This window comes from Pseudophryne corroboree (genome assembly GCF_028390025.1).
Source record: "Pseudophryne corroboree isolate aPseCor3 chromosome 3 unlocalized genomic scaffold, aPseCor3.hap2 SUPER_3_unloc_1, whole genome shotgun sequence".
Taxonomy (NCBI): Eukaryota; Metazoa; Chordata; class Amphibia; order Anura; family Myobatrachidae; genus Pseudophryne; species Pseudophryne corroboree.
Genome location: NW_026967493.1, coordinates 5,613,121 through 5,627,166, shown reverse-complemented (window position 1 = coordinate 5,627,166; position 14,046 = coordinate 5,613,121). Strand labels below are relative to the sequence as shown.

At 48.0% G+C, this 14,046-nt stretch overlaps 1 protein-coding gene across 5 annotated transcripts in view; it reads right to left on the bottom strand.

Annotated features, from left to right (window-relative positions):
- Nucleotides 1–6,490, bottom strand: part of LOC134983156 (gastrula zinc finger protein XlCGF26.1-like) — a 319,758-nt gene extending 313,268 nt beyond the window's left edge. For 2 of the 5 annotated variants that reach the window (XM_063948902.1, XM_063948905.1), the window contains exon 1: nucleotides 6,226–6,315. Coding sequence is in view for 1 of the 5 variants with exons in the window: in XM_063948906.1 (XP_063804976.1) it covers nucleotides 6,290–6,475 (186 nt within the window). In the remaining 4 variants the exon portion in view is untranslated. Of the gene's footprint in view, nucleotides 1–5,822; nucleotides 6,151–6,225 lie in introns of those variants that run through there. The other 3 variants (XM_063948906.1, XM_063948903.1, XM_063948904.1) reach the window with 3 other exon arrangements.
- Between the last annotated feature and the right edge of the window lie 7,556 nt (nucleotides 6,491–14,046).

Below are 14,046 nucleotides of genomic sequence, written 5' to 3'. Positions count from 1 at the left end.
ACCAATGAGGCGCCACTAGTATGACTGTCGTGGACTCTATTTTGATCCGCTTTAGCAATCGAGGAAGCAGCGAAAATGGTGGAAACAGATACACGAGGCCACGCGATTGTGAGAGCATCCACTGCCACTGCCTTTGGATCTCTTGTTCTGGACACATACTGGGATGTTTGATGATTTTGGCGAGATACCATTAGATCCACCTGTGGGTAACCCCACTGCTGGACCAATATCTGGAACACTTCCCATGCCCATTTTTCTGGATGAAAATCCTGATGGCTGAGATAATCCGCCTCCCAGTTGTCCACTCCTGGAATAAACACTGCCGACAATATCACCTGGTGATGCTCGGCCCAATTGAGGATTCGAGCAACTTCTCGCATGGCCATACAACTTAGAGTTCCTCCTTGTTTGTTGATGATTGCGACTGCCGTTGCGTTGTCTGACTGAACCTGGACAGTCAGAGACCGGAGCATGTGCACTGCTTGTCGCAGCGCGTTGTAAATTGCCCTGAGTTCCAAGACATTTATTGACAGTAATCTTTCTCAGTCTGACCACAGACTATTTTGGACTACTGCTCCCCAACCTCTGAGACTTGCGTCCTTCATCAGAATTATCCAATTCCAGACTCCGTACCTTTTTCCTGCGGTGAGATTGTGTACTTGGAGCCAACAGAGTAGTGATACTCTGGCTCTTGGAGACAACCATACCATCTGATGAATTTGTAGATGCGAGCCTGACCACTGTGCGAGAACATCCAGTTGAAAAGGACATGAGTGAAATTTTCAGAACTGGAACGCTTCGAAAGACGCCACCATCTTTCCTAACAGTCGAATGCACAATTGCACCGAGACAGTCCGTGGTTTAAGCACTAACTATACCAGATGACGAATACTTTGTGCTTTATGTTCTGACAGGTAAATTCGTTGATCCACTGTATCGAGACTCATACCTAGGAATTGGAAGTCTTTGAGATGGAATCAGGCTTGATTTCTTGAAGTTGACAATCCAACCGTGTTGAACTTGTACATTGTACGTTAGTAAGGCATGTTGAAGGATAAGGACATTGGGAGTGTGAGTAGCTGTTTATCCTCACCATTTTGGATGACTTTTTCCTTTTGTTTTAAAAGAATAATCTTTTTATCTTTTGGATATAGAATTTTTACTTGTTTTTGGATGCCATGTTTTTATCCATACTATGTATGAGGATCTTTTGTTTGATCCAATAAACTTGTTCCCCCTTTTATTTTGGACGAATTGTGGAGTCAATTAAGTTTGGACTGGGGTTGAGAGATCCATTTCTTGCACCACATAAAAGATACCTTGATAGGAGCTGCAGTTCACCGTTGATTGTGAGTTGGGGTACGCTACGTGTATTAACTACCCACATCCAAAAGATACCTTGATATGTTTACCACCCATTTATCTTCTGTGAGTTTTGGGGTACGCGCCTGCATTCAGTAGACCTTCTGTTTTCCTGTGATCTGTTTTCCCTTGTTAAACGTATGGAATGAGAGGCATGGGATTGGACGACTAAATTTATAAACAGAAAGATACTTTAATGTGCTTTTACCCACTTTCTCTTGTGTGAGTGGGGTACACTATATCACTAATATCTGTGTCAGCACCAATTTACTTATTAATACATAGAACGTTTTACACATTGGTTGTTGTTTTTCTCTGTTTCCATTTTATATCTGGAATTAATCAACCGGATCGTGATCATCGAAAGAGGATACACCTCAAAGTGTTCGTGTCCAAACACAAAAGGGATGTATTGTCAATTGTTATTTTAAGCGCTCAGTGTATTTAATAAGCTTGAACTTTTTTGTGGCATGTTGAAGGAGTATCTGTTGAGACGAAGCTTTGATGAGCAAATCGTCTAAGTACGGAACTATTATCACTCCCAGGGATCTTACATGAGCTACCATCACAGACATTACTTTAGTGAATACCCGAGGCACAGCCGAGAGGCCAAACGGTAGTGCTTGAAATTGATAATGGTTTTGTTGTACTGCAAACCTTAAGTACACCTGATACGGTGGCAAAATTGGAATGTGTAAGTACGCATCCTTGAGATCCAGCGAAATTATTAATTCCTGTGGTTCTAAACTTGCAATTATTGACTGCAGGGATTCCATCTTGAATCAGTAGTAAGTGACGTACTGATTGAGCCCCTTTACATTCAATATCGGTCTAACAGAGCCATCCGGCTTTGGAACTACAAAAAGACTGGAATAATAACCTTGACCCTGTTGGTGAACTGGAACCGGAATCAAAACTGCTATATCAGACTGAATCGCAGTTTGCAGAACCGCCTTTTTGTCTTCTGACACAGGCAGACCTGTCTTGAAAAATCGCATTGGTGGAAGACAATCGAACTCTATTTTGTAACCTTTGAACACTAAATTGCGGATCCACCCATCTGTGGATGTCTGAAACCACGTCTGAAGGCGTGCTCCCACAACTGAAGATCCGAGATGGGCTGGAAGCCCGTCATGACACTGGCTTGTCGGTGGTCTTAGCGTCCTGATGACGGTTAGTGGTTTGTTGAAAACCACATCCTCTACCGTGTGTGGTTGTTCCTCTAGCACGGCCTCGAAAGGACTGAGGTCTAAAGGATTTGAACGCTGGTCCCGAGTATTTCTGTTTAGGAACCTGTGTAGGCAGAGGATGTGTTCGGAATAGCAATGGATTGTGAGGAAGTAGTGGCCCCTTTAGAAGACATCTTAGTCTTAGGTGGGTGAGAGCGAGATTTAGATTGTCAGTGACCGGTTCAAGTGCTGTAACTGAGTTGAGATTTGATCCGCCCATGGCAGATTGACTGCAGGGACCATAAACTGCTGCGCTGGCACAGGTGGTCCCACAGGGGGCGTCAGTATAGTTACTAGCGTATTTAACAGCGTGGAAAACGTAGCTCAAGACGGGTCATTTGTTGCCCCCCGGAGCTACAGACCCACTGGGGGGTAAGGAACCCCCTGAACCTGAACTACCTACTGACAAATTTTCCTCAAAAGTGACTGCAGCATCACCACCACGCAATGTGGGAGAAGCACCAGCTCCGTTGCCTCGTGTAGCGGACATAATAAGAAGCACAATATCAGGCAACCTGGTACAATTTTAGCAGCGATATACCTAGCAAGAACTCCCAGTGCAGTGTGACTTTACGGTCAGCACAAACCGGGAATTCAAGAGATAGATAGATATATACACACACACACACACACACACACACACACACACACACACACACACACACACACACATATATATCCTCATAGAACAAACAGCGGCACTTAGGAGTCTTTATTAAAGATGATAAAGTGCAAAAAGTTTAATCCATATTAGACATCAGGTGACCAACGTTTCGGGGCCGTGGCGCCCCTTCGTCAAGGTGATATAAGACGGTATATATATATATATATATATATATATATAGAGGATATAGAAATTGGTGGCACTCACGCAGATTTAGTAGATGGAACAGGAAGAAGTTTCTTTATTTAGCCTACATGTTTCGGGGAAAAGCACCCCGTCCTCAGGGCTGGACGTTGTCCAGCCCTGAGGACGGGGTGCTTTTCCCCGAAACATGTAGGCTAAATAAAGAAACTTCTTCCTGCATCTACTAAATCTGCGTGAGTGCCACCAATTTCTATATCCTCTACATTGTCTATTGCTGACCTGGAGGGCACCGCAGTAAAAGAATTTATTTACTCTATTGGAGTGCCGGTATGACTTTGGATATATATATATATATATATATATATATATATATATATATATATATATATATATATATATATATATATACACACACACACACTGCTCAAAAAAATAAAAGGGAACACTTAAACAAAACAATGTAACTCCAAGTCAATCACACTTCTGTGAAATCAAACTGTCCACTTAGGAAGCAACACTGATTGACCAGCAATTTCACATGCTGTTGTGCAAATGGAATAGACAACAGGTGGGAATTATAGGCAATTAGCAAGACACCCCCAATAAAGGAGTTGTTCTGCAGGTGGTGACCACAGACCACTTCTCAGCTCCTATGCTTTCTGGCTGATGTTTTGGTCACTTTTGAAAGCTGGCGGTGCTTTCACTCTAGTGGTAGCATGAGACGGAGTCTACAACCCACACAAGTGGCTCGGGTAGTGCAGCTCATCCAGGATGGCACATCAATGCGAACTGTGGCAAGAAGGTTTGCGGTGTCTGTCAGCGTAGTGTGCAGGGCATGGAGGCGCTACCAGGAGACAGGCCAGTACATCAGGAGATGTGGAGGAGGCCGTAGGAGGGCAACAACCCAGCAGCAGGACCACTACCTCCGCCTTTGTGCAAGGAGGAACAGGAGGAGCTCTGCCAGAGCACTGCAAAATGACCTCCAGCAAGCCACAAATGTGCATGTGTCTACTCAAACGATTATAAACAGACTCCATGAGGGTGGTATGAGGGCCCGACGTCCACAGGTGGGGGTTGTGCTTACAGCCCAACACCGTGCAGGATGTTTGGCATTTGCCAGAGAACACAAAGATTGGCAAATTCGCCACTGGCGCCCTGTGCTCTTCACAGATCAAAGCAGGTTCTCACTGAGCACATGTGACAGACGTGACAGAGTCTGGAGACACCACTGATGCTATGGACTGGCCCGCCCGTTCCCCAGACCTGAATCCAATTGAGAACATCTGGGACATCATGTCTCGCTCCAGCCACCAACGCCACATTGCACCACAGACTGTCCATGAGTTGGCGGTTGCTTTAGTCCAGGTCTGGGAGGAGATCCCTCAGGAGACCATCTGCCACCTCATCAGGAGCATGCCCAGGCATTGTAGGGAGGTCATACAAGCACGTGGAGGCCACACACACTACTGAGCCTCATTTTGACTTGTTTTAAGGACATTACATCAAAGTTGGATCAACCTGTAGTGTGTTTTTCCACTTTAATTTTGAGTGACTCCAAATCTAGACCTCCATGGGTTAATAAATTTGATTTTTGTGTGATTATGTTGTCAGCACATTCAACTATGTAAAGAACAAAGTATTTCATAAGAATATTTCATTCATTCAGATCTAGGATGTGTTGTTTAAGTGTTCCCTTTATTTTTTTGAGCTATATATATATATATATATATATATATATATATAAATAAATAAATAAATAAATAAATAGTGTGACTATAAATCACAAAGAAAAATTACACAGCAAGTATATCTTCTGAAATACCTATACTATTCAGAAAACCTGACGCACTGAGCCCCCACAGGTTAAAGAATATAGGAGCAGCACGCTGAGTGAAATGAGATGGCAACCACGCAGCAGCTACATGTACACACACATATATAGTCACAAGCGTACCATGCAGGAATTATACAACCATAAAACTGCACTGGACTAGCAATACAAAGTAATACTCAGTAATAGCTATATATGTAAACAGCAAATATAACAAAACACAGTAGATACTGGATATATATCACAGGGTGTTTGTACCACACAACCCTGAATGTATGCACTCTTTCTTTACTAACACTGTCCCAGTGACAGGTAGAATACTTAAGTGTCCTGTAAAATGCACAGTGCTGGCGAGCAGGCGGCTTTACAGAGGAGGATTTGCCCCAGCAGTCCCAGGAACATCGCAGCTCCATGTAATGGCGGCTGACAGGAAGTGAGGGAGAGAAATGCAGCTCCAGGGCGGGAACATTTACCCAAATGGCGCCCTGAGGCTGGGGGAGGGGCTACAGGTCAGGCCTTCTCACCCTGCTGGCAAAACCAACGGGCGCTGCGGGCTGTTAAAAACGGGTTTTTATGAGAGAAAAGCCCCCACCTGTGCCCTGTGTCCCGGTGACTAGTGGAGCGCTGCCCTTTACAGTGTCCACGCCAGCGCCTGTTGATTGCCTGCTTACTGCATGGCACCAACTTACAAACTGAGCTCCTGTGCAGGGAGGCGGGGTTATAGAGGAGGCGGCGCTGTGCATCTTGGGTACAGTCAAAGCTTTGAGCCAGTTGGTGCCTCGGATCAAGATCCTACTCTACACCCCAATGTTAATCCTTGTGGAGCCCAGTGTACCCCGCATCAGAAATCACTGTACAGTCCCCTTTCCCCTTTCTAATAATAATACCACATATCAGTGTGTGCCGGGAGCTGTGTTATCCCCCCATCATATATCACTGTACAGCCCCCTCTCCCCTATATAACAACAATAATACGTATTACAGATACATATTACCTCACTCCATAATCGGGACGAAATCTGTACTGTGGGGATTTAAACCAGCGCTGCCGCCTCTCACCTGAGTCAATATGGCGACTCCCACATCTGTGTGGCCTCGCCCCCAACAAGTGCTACAGGCGCGATGTTTTTTGTGTAACCTGCCGTCCGCAAGGCTACAACAAAATGGCCGCCATTGTCTTCTCTGAGTACAGTACACTAAATGCTCCGTTTTCACTCTAGTAATAATAACATCGTCCCCCGACATGGAGATTCTGCTATTCACAAGACAGCGGCTGTATTATTCACAGAAACAATGTACTCGTATCTATCCAACAGAAGATGGTCACCATTAGTGCTTCAAGAAAATGGCCGCCGGTATCTCTAGCTCACTCTTTCCTCTCCTCAGTAGATACACAGTGCTATTAGAATGTGTGATATAAGTAAGATGACTTGTACAGACAAGAGGGAGGCAGCCCCAGCTCACACAGCACAGAGGGTGCTCCCAGGGTCCTGTGACAGTCTCCATACACTGCACTGGCAGTAACACACTATCACACACATTATTTTATACAGGCTGTATGTTATATGTCTCTGTACTATATGTGTCTCAGCACCTGGAGAGAACCTCTGTCACAGGTGAGCCAGTCACATTCTTATACTAATATCATTATCCTCATAGTCTTAATTAAACAATGTGTATATTGCAATTATATTCTTATATAGACATTTTCTCTTACGTCCTAGAGGATGCTGGGGACTCCAAAAGGACCATGGGGTATAGGCGGGATCCGCAGGAGCTTGGGCACACTGAAAAGACTTAAGACTAGGCGTGAACTGGCACCTCCCTCTATGCCCCTCCTCCAGACCTCAGTTAGACTTTGTGCCCAGGACATACCTACTTTGCTGCCTCCTCCTCCGGGAGGAGGCAGCGTTGTAGGTGAATGGGGGCGTGGCCGGCAGCAGGACGGTTGGTTCGGGGGCGTGGCCGGCAGCAGGACGGGCGGTAGGGGGGCGTTGCATCAGGGTCGCGTGATCGTGACTCCACCCCCCGCTCTGCTGAGAAACGAGGTGCTGCATAGTGGGGGGCGGAGCTACGATGACGCGATTCAGCGCGAATCGCGTCATCGGACCCCCTACTTGTTTACTGCTGCGGACGGCCGAGGGGGAAAGCTGGAGGCTTGCCCACCTTTCCGGGGGGCCGGGAGGGTCACCCGATTTTCGGGAGCCTCCCGGCCATTCCGGGAGGGTAGGCAAGTATGGCCCAGGACTGATTGGACACACACAGGGGAGCTTTCCTGAGTTTCTCTGGAAAATACTTTTGGTTAGGTTTTTTATTTTCAGGGAGACCTGCTGGATACAGGCACCATGCAGCGTGGGAGTGAGGAGGGAGAAGCAGACCTACTTCTTAGTTTAAGGGCTCTGCTTCTCGGCTACTGGACACCATAAGCTCCAGAGGGTTCGATTACTTGGTGCGCCTAGCTGCTTGTTCCCGGAGCCACGCCGTCACCCCCTCACAGAAGCCAGAAGAAAGAAGTCTGGTGAGTATGAGAAGATCAGAAGACTTCAGGACGGCAGAAGACTTCGGTGACTAGGTACAGCGCAGCGGAGACGTTGCGCTCCATGCTCCCACTCACTTTGCGGATGGCACTCGCAGGGCACTGGGGGGCGGGGGGCGCCCTGGGTAGCAGGTCACTGGGGTCCGGGTAGCCGGCAGAAGCACTGTCGGTGCCTCGGCACCGTTCATCGGCCCCCTCCGGCATTTTCAAATCAGGCGCGCTAAATCCCGCCGGGAAGGGGCGGAGCTTAGTGCGTGGCTCACGGCACCATCTTCCTCTCCTCGACGCGGTGGCAAGGAGACGCTGGGCCGGACCTCCATCGCTCCCCGCAAGTAACGAGATATCTCAGGGGGGGGGGCACAGTGTGGTGCATTAGTTTATTCTAGCAGCGCTGGTATTATATATCCCCTATAGGGATATATAGGCGCTGCGGTGTGAGCTGGCATACTCCCTCTGGGTCTCTCTCTGGGCTTCACTATAGGCTTGTCCCCTAGCTGAGGCATTTTGTGTGTGTGTCGCTGTGTCGATCAATTGTGTCGACATGTCGGAGGCTGAATGTGATTCACCGGAGGAGGTTGTAGGGGGTGAAGTTGTGGGTCTGGATTTACTCACGTTATTAACTACAATCAATACGAATGTAGCTTCGTTATCTAAGAGGTTAGATAAGTCTGAGTCACAGACGCAGGTGTGTAAAAAGTCCATAGAAGAGGCTTTATCTCAGGTACAGACCCCATCGGGCTCGCAGAAGCGGGCGTTTACTCAGGTGGCAGATACTGATACCGACTCGGAATCTGAGGTCGATTTTTCTGAGGCGGCTTTGCATCCGCGTTTAATAAGGAGTATTCAGTACATGATTGTGGCTATAAAGGATGTTTTACACATGAACCTGTGGTGCAGTAAACAAGGATTTGTTTGTTCAAATAGAAAAAACCTGAAGTAAAATTTCTCTAACGTCCTAGTGGATGCTGGGGACTCCGTCAGGACCATGGGGAATAGCGGCTCCGCAGGAGACAGGGCACAAAAGTAAAAGCTTTAGGATCAGGTGGTGTGCACTGGCTCCTCCCCCTATGACCCTCCTCCAAGCCTCAGTTAGATTTTTGTGCCCGGCCGAGAAGGGTGCAATCTAGGTGGCTCTCCTAAAGAGCTGCTTAGAGTAAAAGTTTGTTAGGTTTTTTATTTTCAGTGAGTCCTGCTGGCAACAGGCTCACTGCTACGAGGGACTTAGGGGAGAGAAGTGAACTCACCTGCGTGCAGGATGGATTGGCTTCTTAGGCTACTGGACACCATTAGCTCCAGAGGGAGTCGGAACACAGGTCTCACCCTGGGGTTCGTCCCGGAGCCGCGCCGCCGACCCCCCTTGCAGATGCCGAAAAGTGAAGGTCCAGAAACGGCGGCAGAAGACTCTTCAGTCTTCATAAGGTAGCGCACAGCACTGCAGCTGTGCGCCATTGTTGTCAGCACACTTCATAGCAGCGGTCACTGAGGGTGCAGGGCGCTGGGGGGGGCGCCCTAGGCAGCAATGATAGTACCTTATTCTGGCTAAAAATACATCACATATAGCCCCTGGGGGCTATATGGATGTATTAAACCCCTGCCAGGTCTCAGAAAAACGGGAGAAGAAGCCCGCCGAAAAGGGGGTGGGGCCTATTCTCCTCAGCACACAGCGCCATTTTCCCTCACAGAAATGCTGGTGGGAAGGCTCCCAGGCTCTCCCCTGCACTGCACTACAGAAACAGGGTTAAAACAGAGAGGGGGGGCACTGATTTGGCGATATGACTACATATATTAAAATGCTATAAGGGAAAAGCACTTATATAAAGGTTGCCCCTGTATAATTATAGCGTTTTTGGTGTGTGCTGGCAAACTCTCCCTCTGTCTCCCCAAAGGGCTAGTGGGTCCTGTCCTCTATCAGAGCATTCCCTGTGTGTGTGCTGTGTGTCGGTACGTGTGTGTCGACATGTATGAGGACGATGTTGGGAGGCGGAGCAAATTGCCTGTAATGGTGATGTCACTCTCTAGGGAGTCGACACCGGAATAGATGGCTAATTTAAGGAATTACGTGATAATGTCAACACGCTGCAAGTCGGTTGACGACATGAGACGGCCGGCAAACATATTAGTATCTGTCCAGGCGTCTAAAACACCGTCAGGGACGTTATAATGCCCATTTTACCTCAGTTGGTCGACACAGACACGGACACTGACTCCAGTGTCGACGGTGAAGAAACAAACGTATTTTCCTTTAGGGCCACACGTTACTTGTTAAGGGCAATGAAGGAGGTGTTACATATTTCTGATACTACAAGTACCACAAAAAAGGGTATTATGTGGGGTGTGGAAAAACTACCTATAGTTTTTCCTGAATCAGATAAATTAAATGAAGTGTGTGATGAGGCGCGGGGTTCCCCCGATAGAAAATTATTGGCGGTATACCCTTTCCCGCCAGAAGTTAGGGCGCGTTGGGAAACACCCCTTAGGGTGGATAAGGCGCTCACACGCTTATCAAAACAAGTGGCGGTACCGTCTCCAGATACGGCCGCCCTCAAGGAGCCAGCTGATAGGAGGCTGGAAAATATCCTAAAAAGTATATACACACGTACTGGTGTTATACTGCGACCAGCGATCGCCTCAGCCTGGATGTGCAGCGCGGGGGTGGCTTGGTCGGATTCCCTGACTGAAAATATTGATACCCTTGACAGGGACAGTATTTTATTTACTATAGAGCATTTAAAGAATGCATTTCTATATATGCGAGATGCACAGAGGGATATTTGCACTCTGGCATCAAGAGTAAGTGCGATGTCCATATCTGCCAAAAGATGTTTATGGACACGACAGTGGTCAGGTGATGCAGATTCCAAACGGCACAAAGATGTATTGCCGTATAAAGGGGAGGAGTTATTTGGGGTCGGTCCATCGGACCTGGTGGCCACGGCAACTGCTGGGAAATCCACCGTTTTTACCCTAAGTCACATCTATGCAGAAAAAGACACCGTCTTTTCAGCCTCAGTCCTTTCGTCCCCATAAGCATATCTGCCCAGGGATAGAGGAAAGGGAAGAAGACTGCAGCAGGCAGCCCATTCCCAGGAACAGAAGCCTTCCACCGCTTCTGCCAAGTTCTCAGCATGACGCTGGAGCCGTACAGGACCCCTGGATCCTACAAGTAGTATCCCAGGGGTACAGATTGGAAAGTCGAGACGTTTCCCCTCGCAGGTTCCTGAAGTCTGCTTTACCAACGTCTCCCTCCGACAGGGAGGCAGTATTGGAAACAATTCACAAGCTGTATTCCCAGCAGGTGATAATCAAAGTACCCCTCCTACAACAAGGAAAGGGGTATTATTCCACACTATATTGTGGTACTGAAACCAGAAGGCTCGGTGAGACCTATTCTAAATCTGAAATATTTGAACACTTAAAAAGGTTCAAATCAAGATGGAGTCACTCAGAGCAGTGATAGCGAACCAGGTAGAAGGGGACTATATGGTGTCCCGGGACATCAGGGATGCTTACCTCCATGTCCCAATTTGCCCTTCTCACCAAGGGTATCTCAGGTTCGTGGTACAGAACTGTCACTATCAGTTTCAGACGCTGCCGTTTGGATTGTCCACGGCACTCCGGGTCTTTACCAAGGTAATGCCCGAAATGATGATTCTTCTTCGAAGAAAATGGACGACCTCCTGATAAGAGCAAGGTCCAGAGAACAGTTGGAGGTCGGAGTAGCACTATCTCAAGTAGTTCTACGACAGCACGGGTGGATTCTAAATATTCCAAAACCGCAGTTGTTTCCGACGACACGTCTGCTGTTCCTAGGGATGATTCTGGACACAGTCCAGAAAAAGGTGTTTCTCCCGGAGGAGAAAGCCAGGGAGTTATCCGAGCTAGTCAGGAACCTCCTAAAACCAGGAAAAGTGTCAGTGCATCATTGCACAAGAGTCCTGGGAAAAATGGTGGCTTATTACGAAGCGATTCCATTCGGCAGATTCCACGCAAGACCTTTTCAGTGGGATCTGCTGGACAAATGGTCCGGATCGCATCTTCAGATGCATCAGCGGATAACCCTATCTCCAAGGACAAGGGTGTCTCTCCTGTGGTGGTTACAGAGTGCTCATCTTCTAGAGGGCCGCAGATTCGGCATTCAGGATTGGATGCTGGTGACCACGGAGGCCAGCCTGAGAGGCTGGGGAGCAGTCACACAGGGAAAAAATTTCCAGGGAGTGTGATCAAGTCTGGAGACTTTTCTCCACATAAATATACTGGAGCTAAGGGCAATTTATAATGCTCTAAGCTTAGCAAGACCTCTGCTTCAAGGTCAGCCGGTATTGATCCAGTGGGACAACATCACGGCAGTCGCCCACGTAAACAGACAGGGCGGCACAAGAAGCAGGAGGGCAATGGCAAAAACTGCAAGGATTTTTCGCTGGGCGGAAAATCATGTGATAGCACTGTCAGCAGTGTTCATTCCGGGAGTGGACAACTGGGAAGCAGACTTCCTCAGCAGGCACGACCTCCACCCGGGAGAGTGGGGACTTCATCGGGAAGTTTTCCACATGATTGTGAACCGTTGGGAAAGACCAAAGGTGTACATGATGGCGTCCCGCCTGAACAAAAAACTGGACAGGTATTGCGCCAGGTCAAGAGACTTTCAGGCAATAGCTGTGGACGTTCTGGTAACACCGTGGGCGTACCAGTCGGTGTATGTGTTTCCTCCTCTGCTTCTCATACCCAAGGTATTGAGAATTATAAGACGTAGAGGAGTAAGAACTATACTCGTGGCTCCGGATTGGCCAAGAAGGACTTGGTACCCGGAACTTCAAGAGATACTCACAGAGGACTCATGACCTCTGCCGCTAAGAAGGGACTTGCTTCAGCACGTACCATGTCTGTTCCAAGACTTACCGCGGCTGCGTTTGACGGCATGGCGGTTGAACGCCGGATCCTAAGGGAAAAAGGCATTCCGGAAGAGGTCATTCCTACCCTGGTCAAAGCCAGGAAGGACGTGACCGCACAACATTATCACCACATGTGGCGAAAATATGTTGCGTGGTGTGAGGCCAGGAAAGCTCCACGAAGAAATTTCAACTCGGTCGATTCCTGCATTTCCTGCAAACAGGAGTGTCTATGGGCCTCAGATTGGGGTCCATTAAGGTTCAAATTTCGGCCCTGTCGATTTTCTTCCAGAAAGAATTGGCTTCAGTTCCTGAAGTCCAGAAGTTTGTCAAGGGAGTACTGCATATACAACCCCCTTTTGTGCCTCCAGTGGCACTGTGGGATCTCAACGTAGTGCTGGGATTCCTCAAATCACATTGGTTTAAACCGCTCAAATCTGTGGATTTGAAATATCTCACATGGAAAGTGACCATGATGTTGGCCCTGGCCTCGGCCAGGCGAGTGTCAGCATTGGCGGCTTTGTCTCACAAAAGCCCATATCTGATTGTCCATTCGGACAGGGCAGAGCTGCGGACTCGTCCCCAGTTTCTCCCTAAGGTGGGGTCAGCGTTTCACCTGAACCAGCTTATTGTGGTACCTGCGGCTACTAGGGACTTGGAGGACTCCAAGTTGCTAGATGTTGTCAGGGCCCTGAAAATATCGGTTTCCAGGACGGCTGGAGTCAGGAAAACTGACTTGCTGTTATCCTGTAGGCACCCAAAAAACTGGGTGCTCTTGCTTCTAAGCAGACGATTGCTAGTTGGATGTGTAGTACAATTCAGCTTGCACATTCTGTGGCAGGCCTGCCACAGCCAAAATATGTAAATGCCCATTCCACAAGGAAGGTGGGCTCATCCTGGGCGGCTGCCCGAGGGGTCTCGGCATTACAACTCTGCCGAGCAGCTACGTGGTCGGGGGGAGAACACGTTTGTAAAATTCTACAAATTTGATACCCTGGCTAAAGAGGACCTGGGGTTCTCTCATTCGGTGCTGCAGAGTCATCCGCACTCTCCCGCCCGTTTGGGAGCTTTGGTATAGTCCCCATGGTCCTGACGTAGTCCCCAGCATCCACTAGGACGTTAGAGAAAATAAGATTTTACTTACCGATAAATCTATTTCTCGTAGTCCGTAGTGGATGCTGGGCGCCCATCCCAAGTGCGGATTGTCTGCAATACTTGTACATAGTTATTGGTACAAAAAATCGGGTTATTATTGTTGTGAGCCATCTTTTCAGAGGCTCCGCTGTTATCATGCTGTTAACTGGGTTCAGATCACAGGTTGTACAGTGTGATTGGTGTGGCTGGTATGAGTCTTACCCGGGATTCAAAATCCTTCCTTATTGTGTACGCTCGTC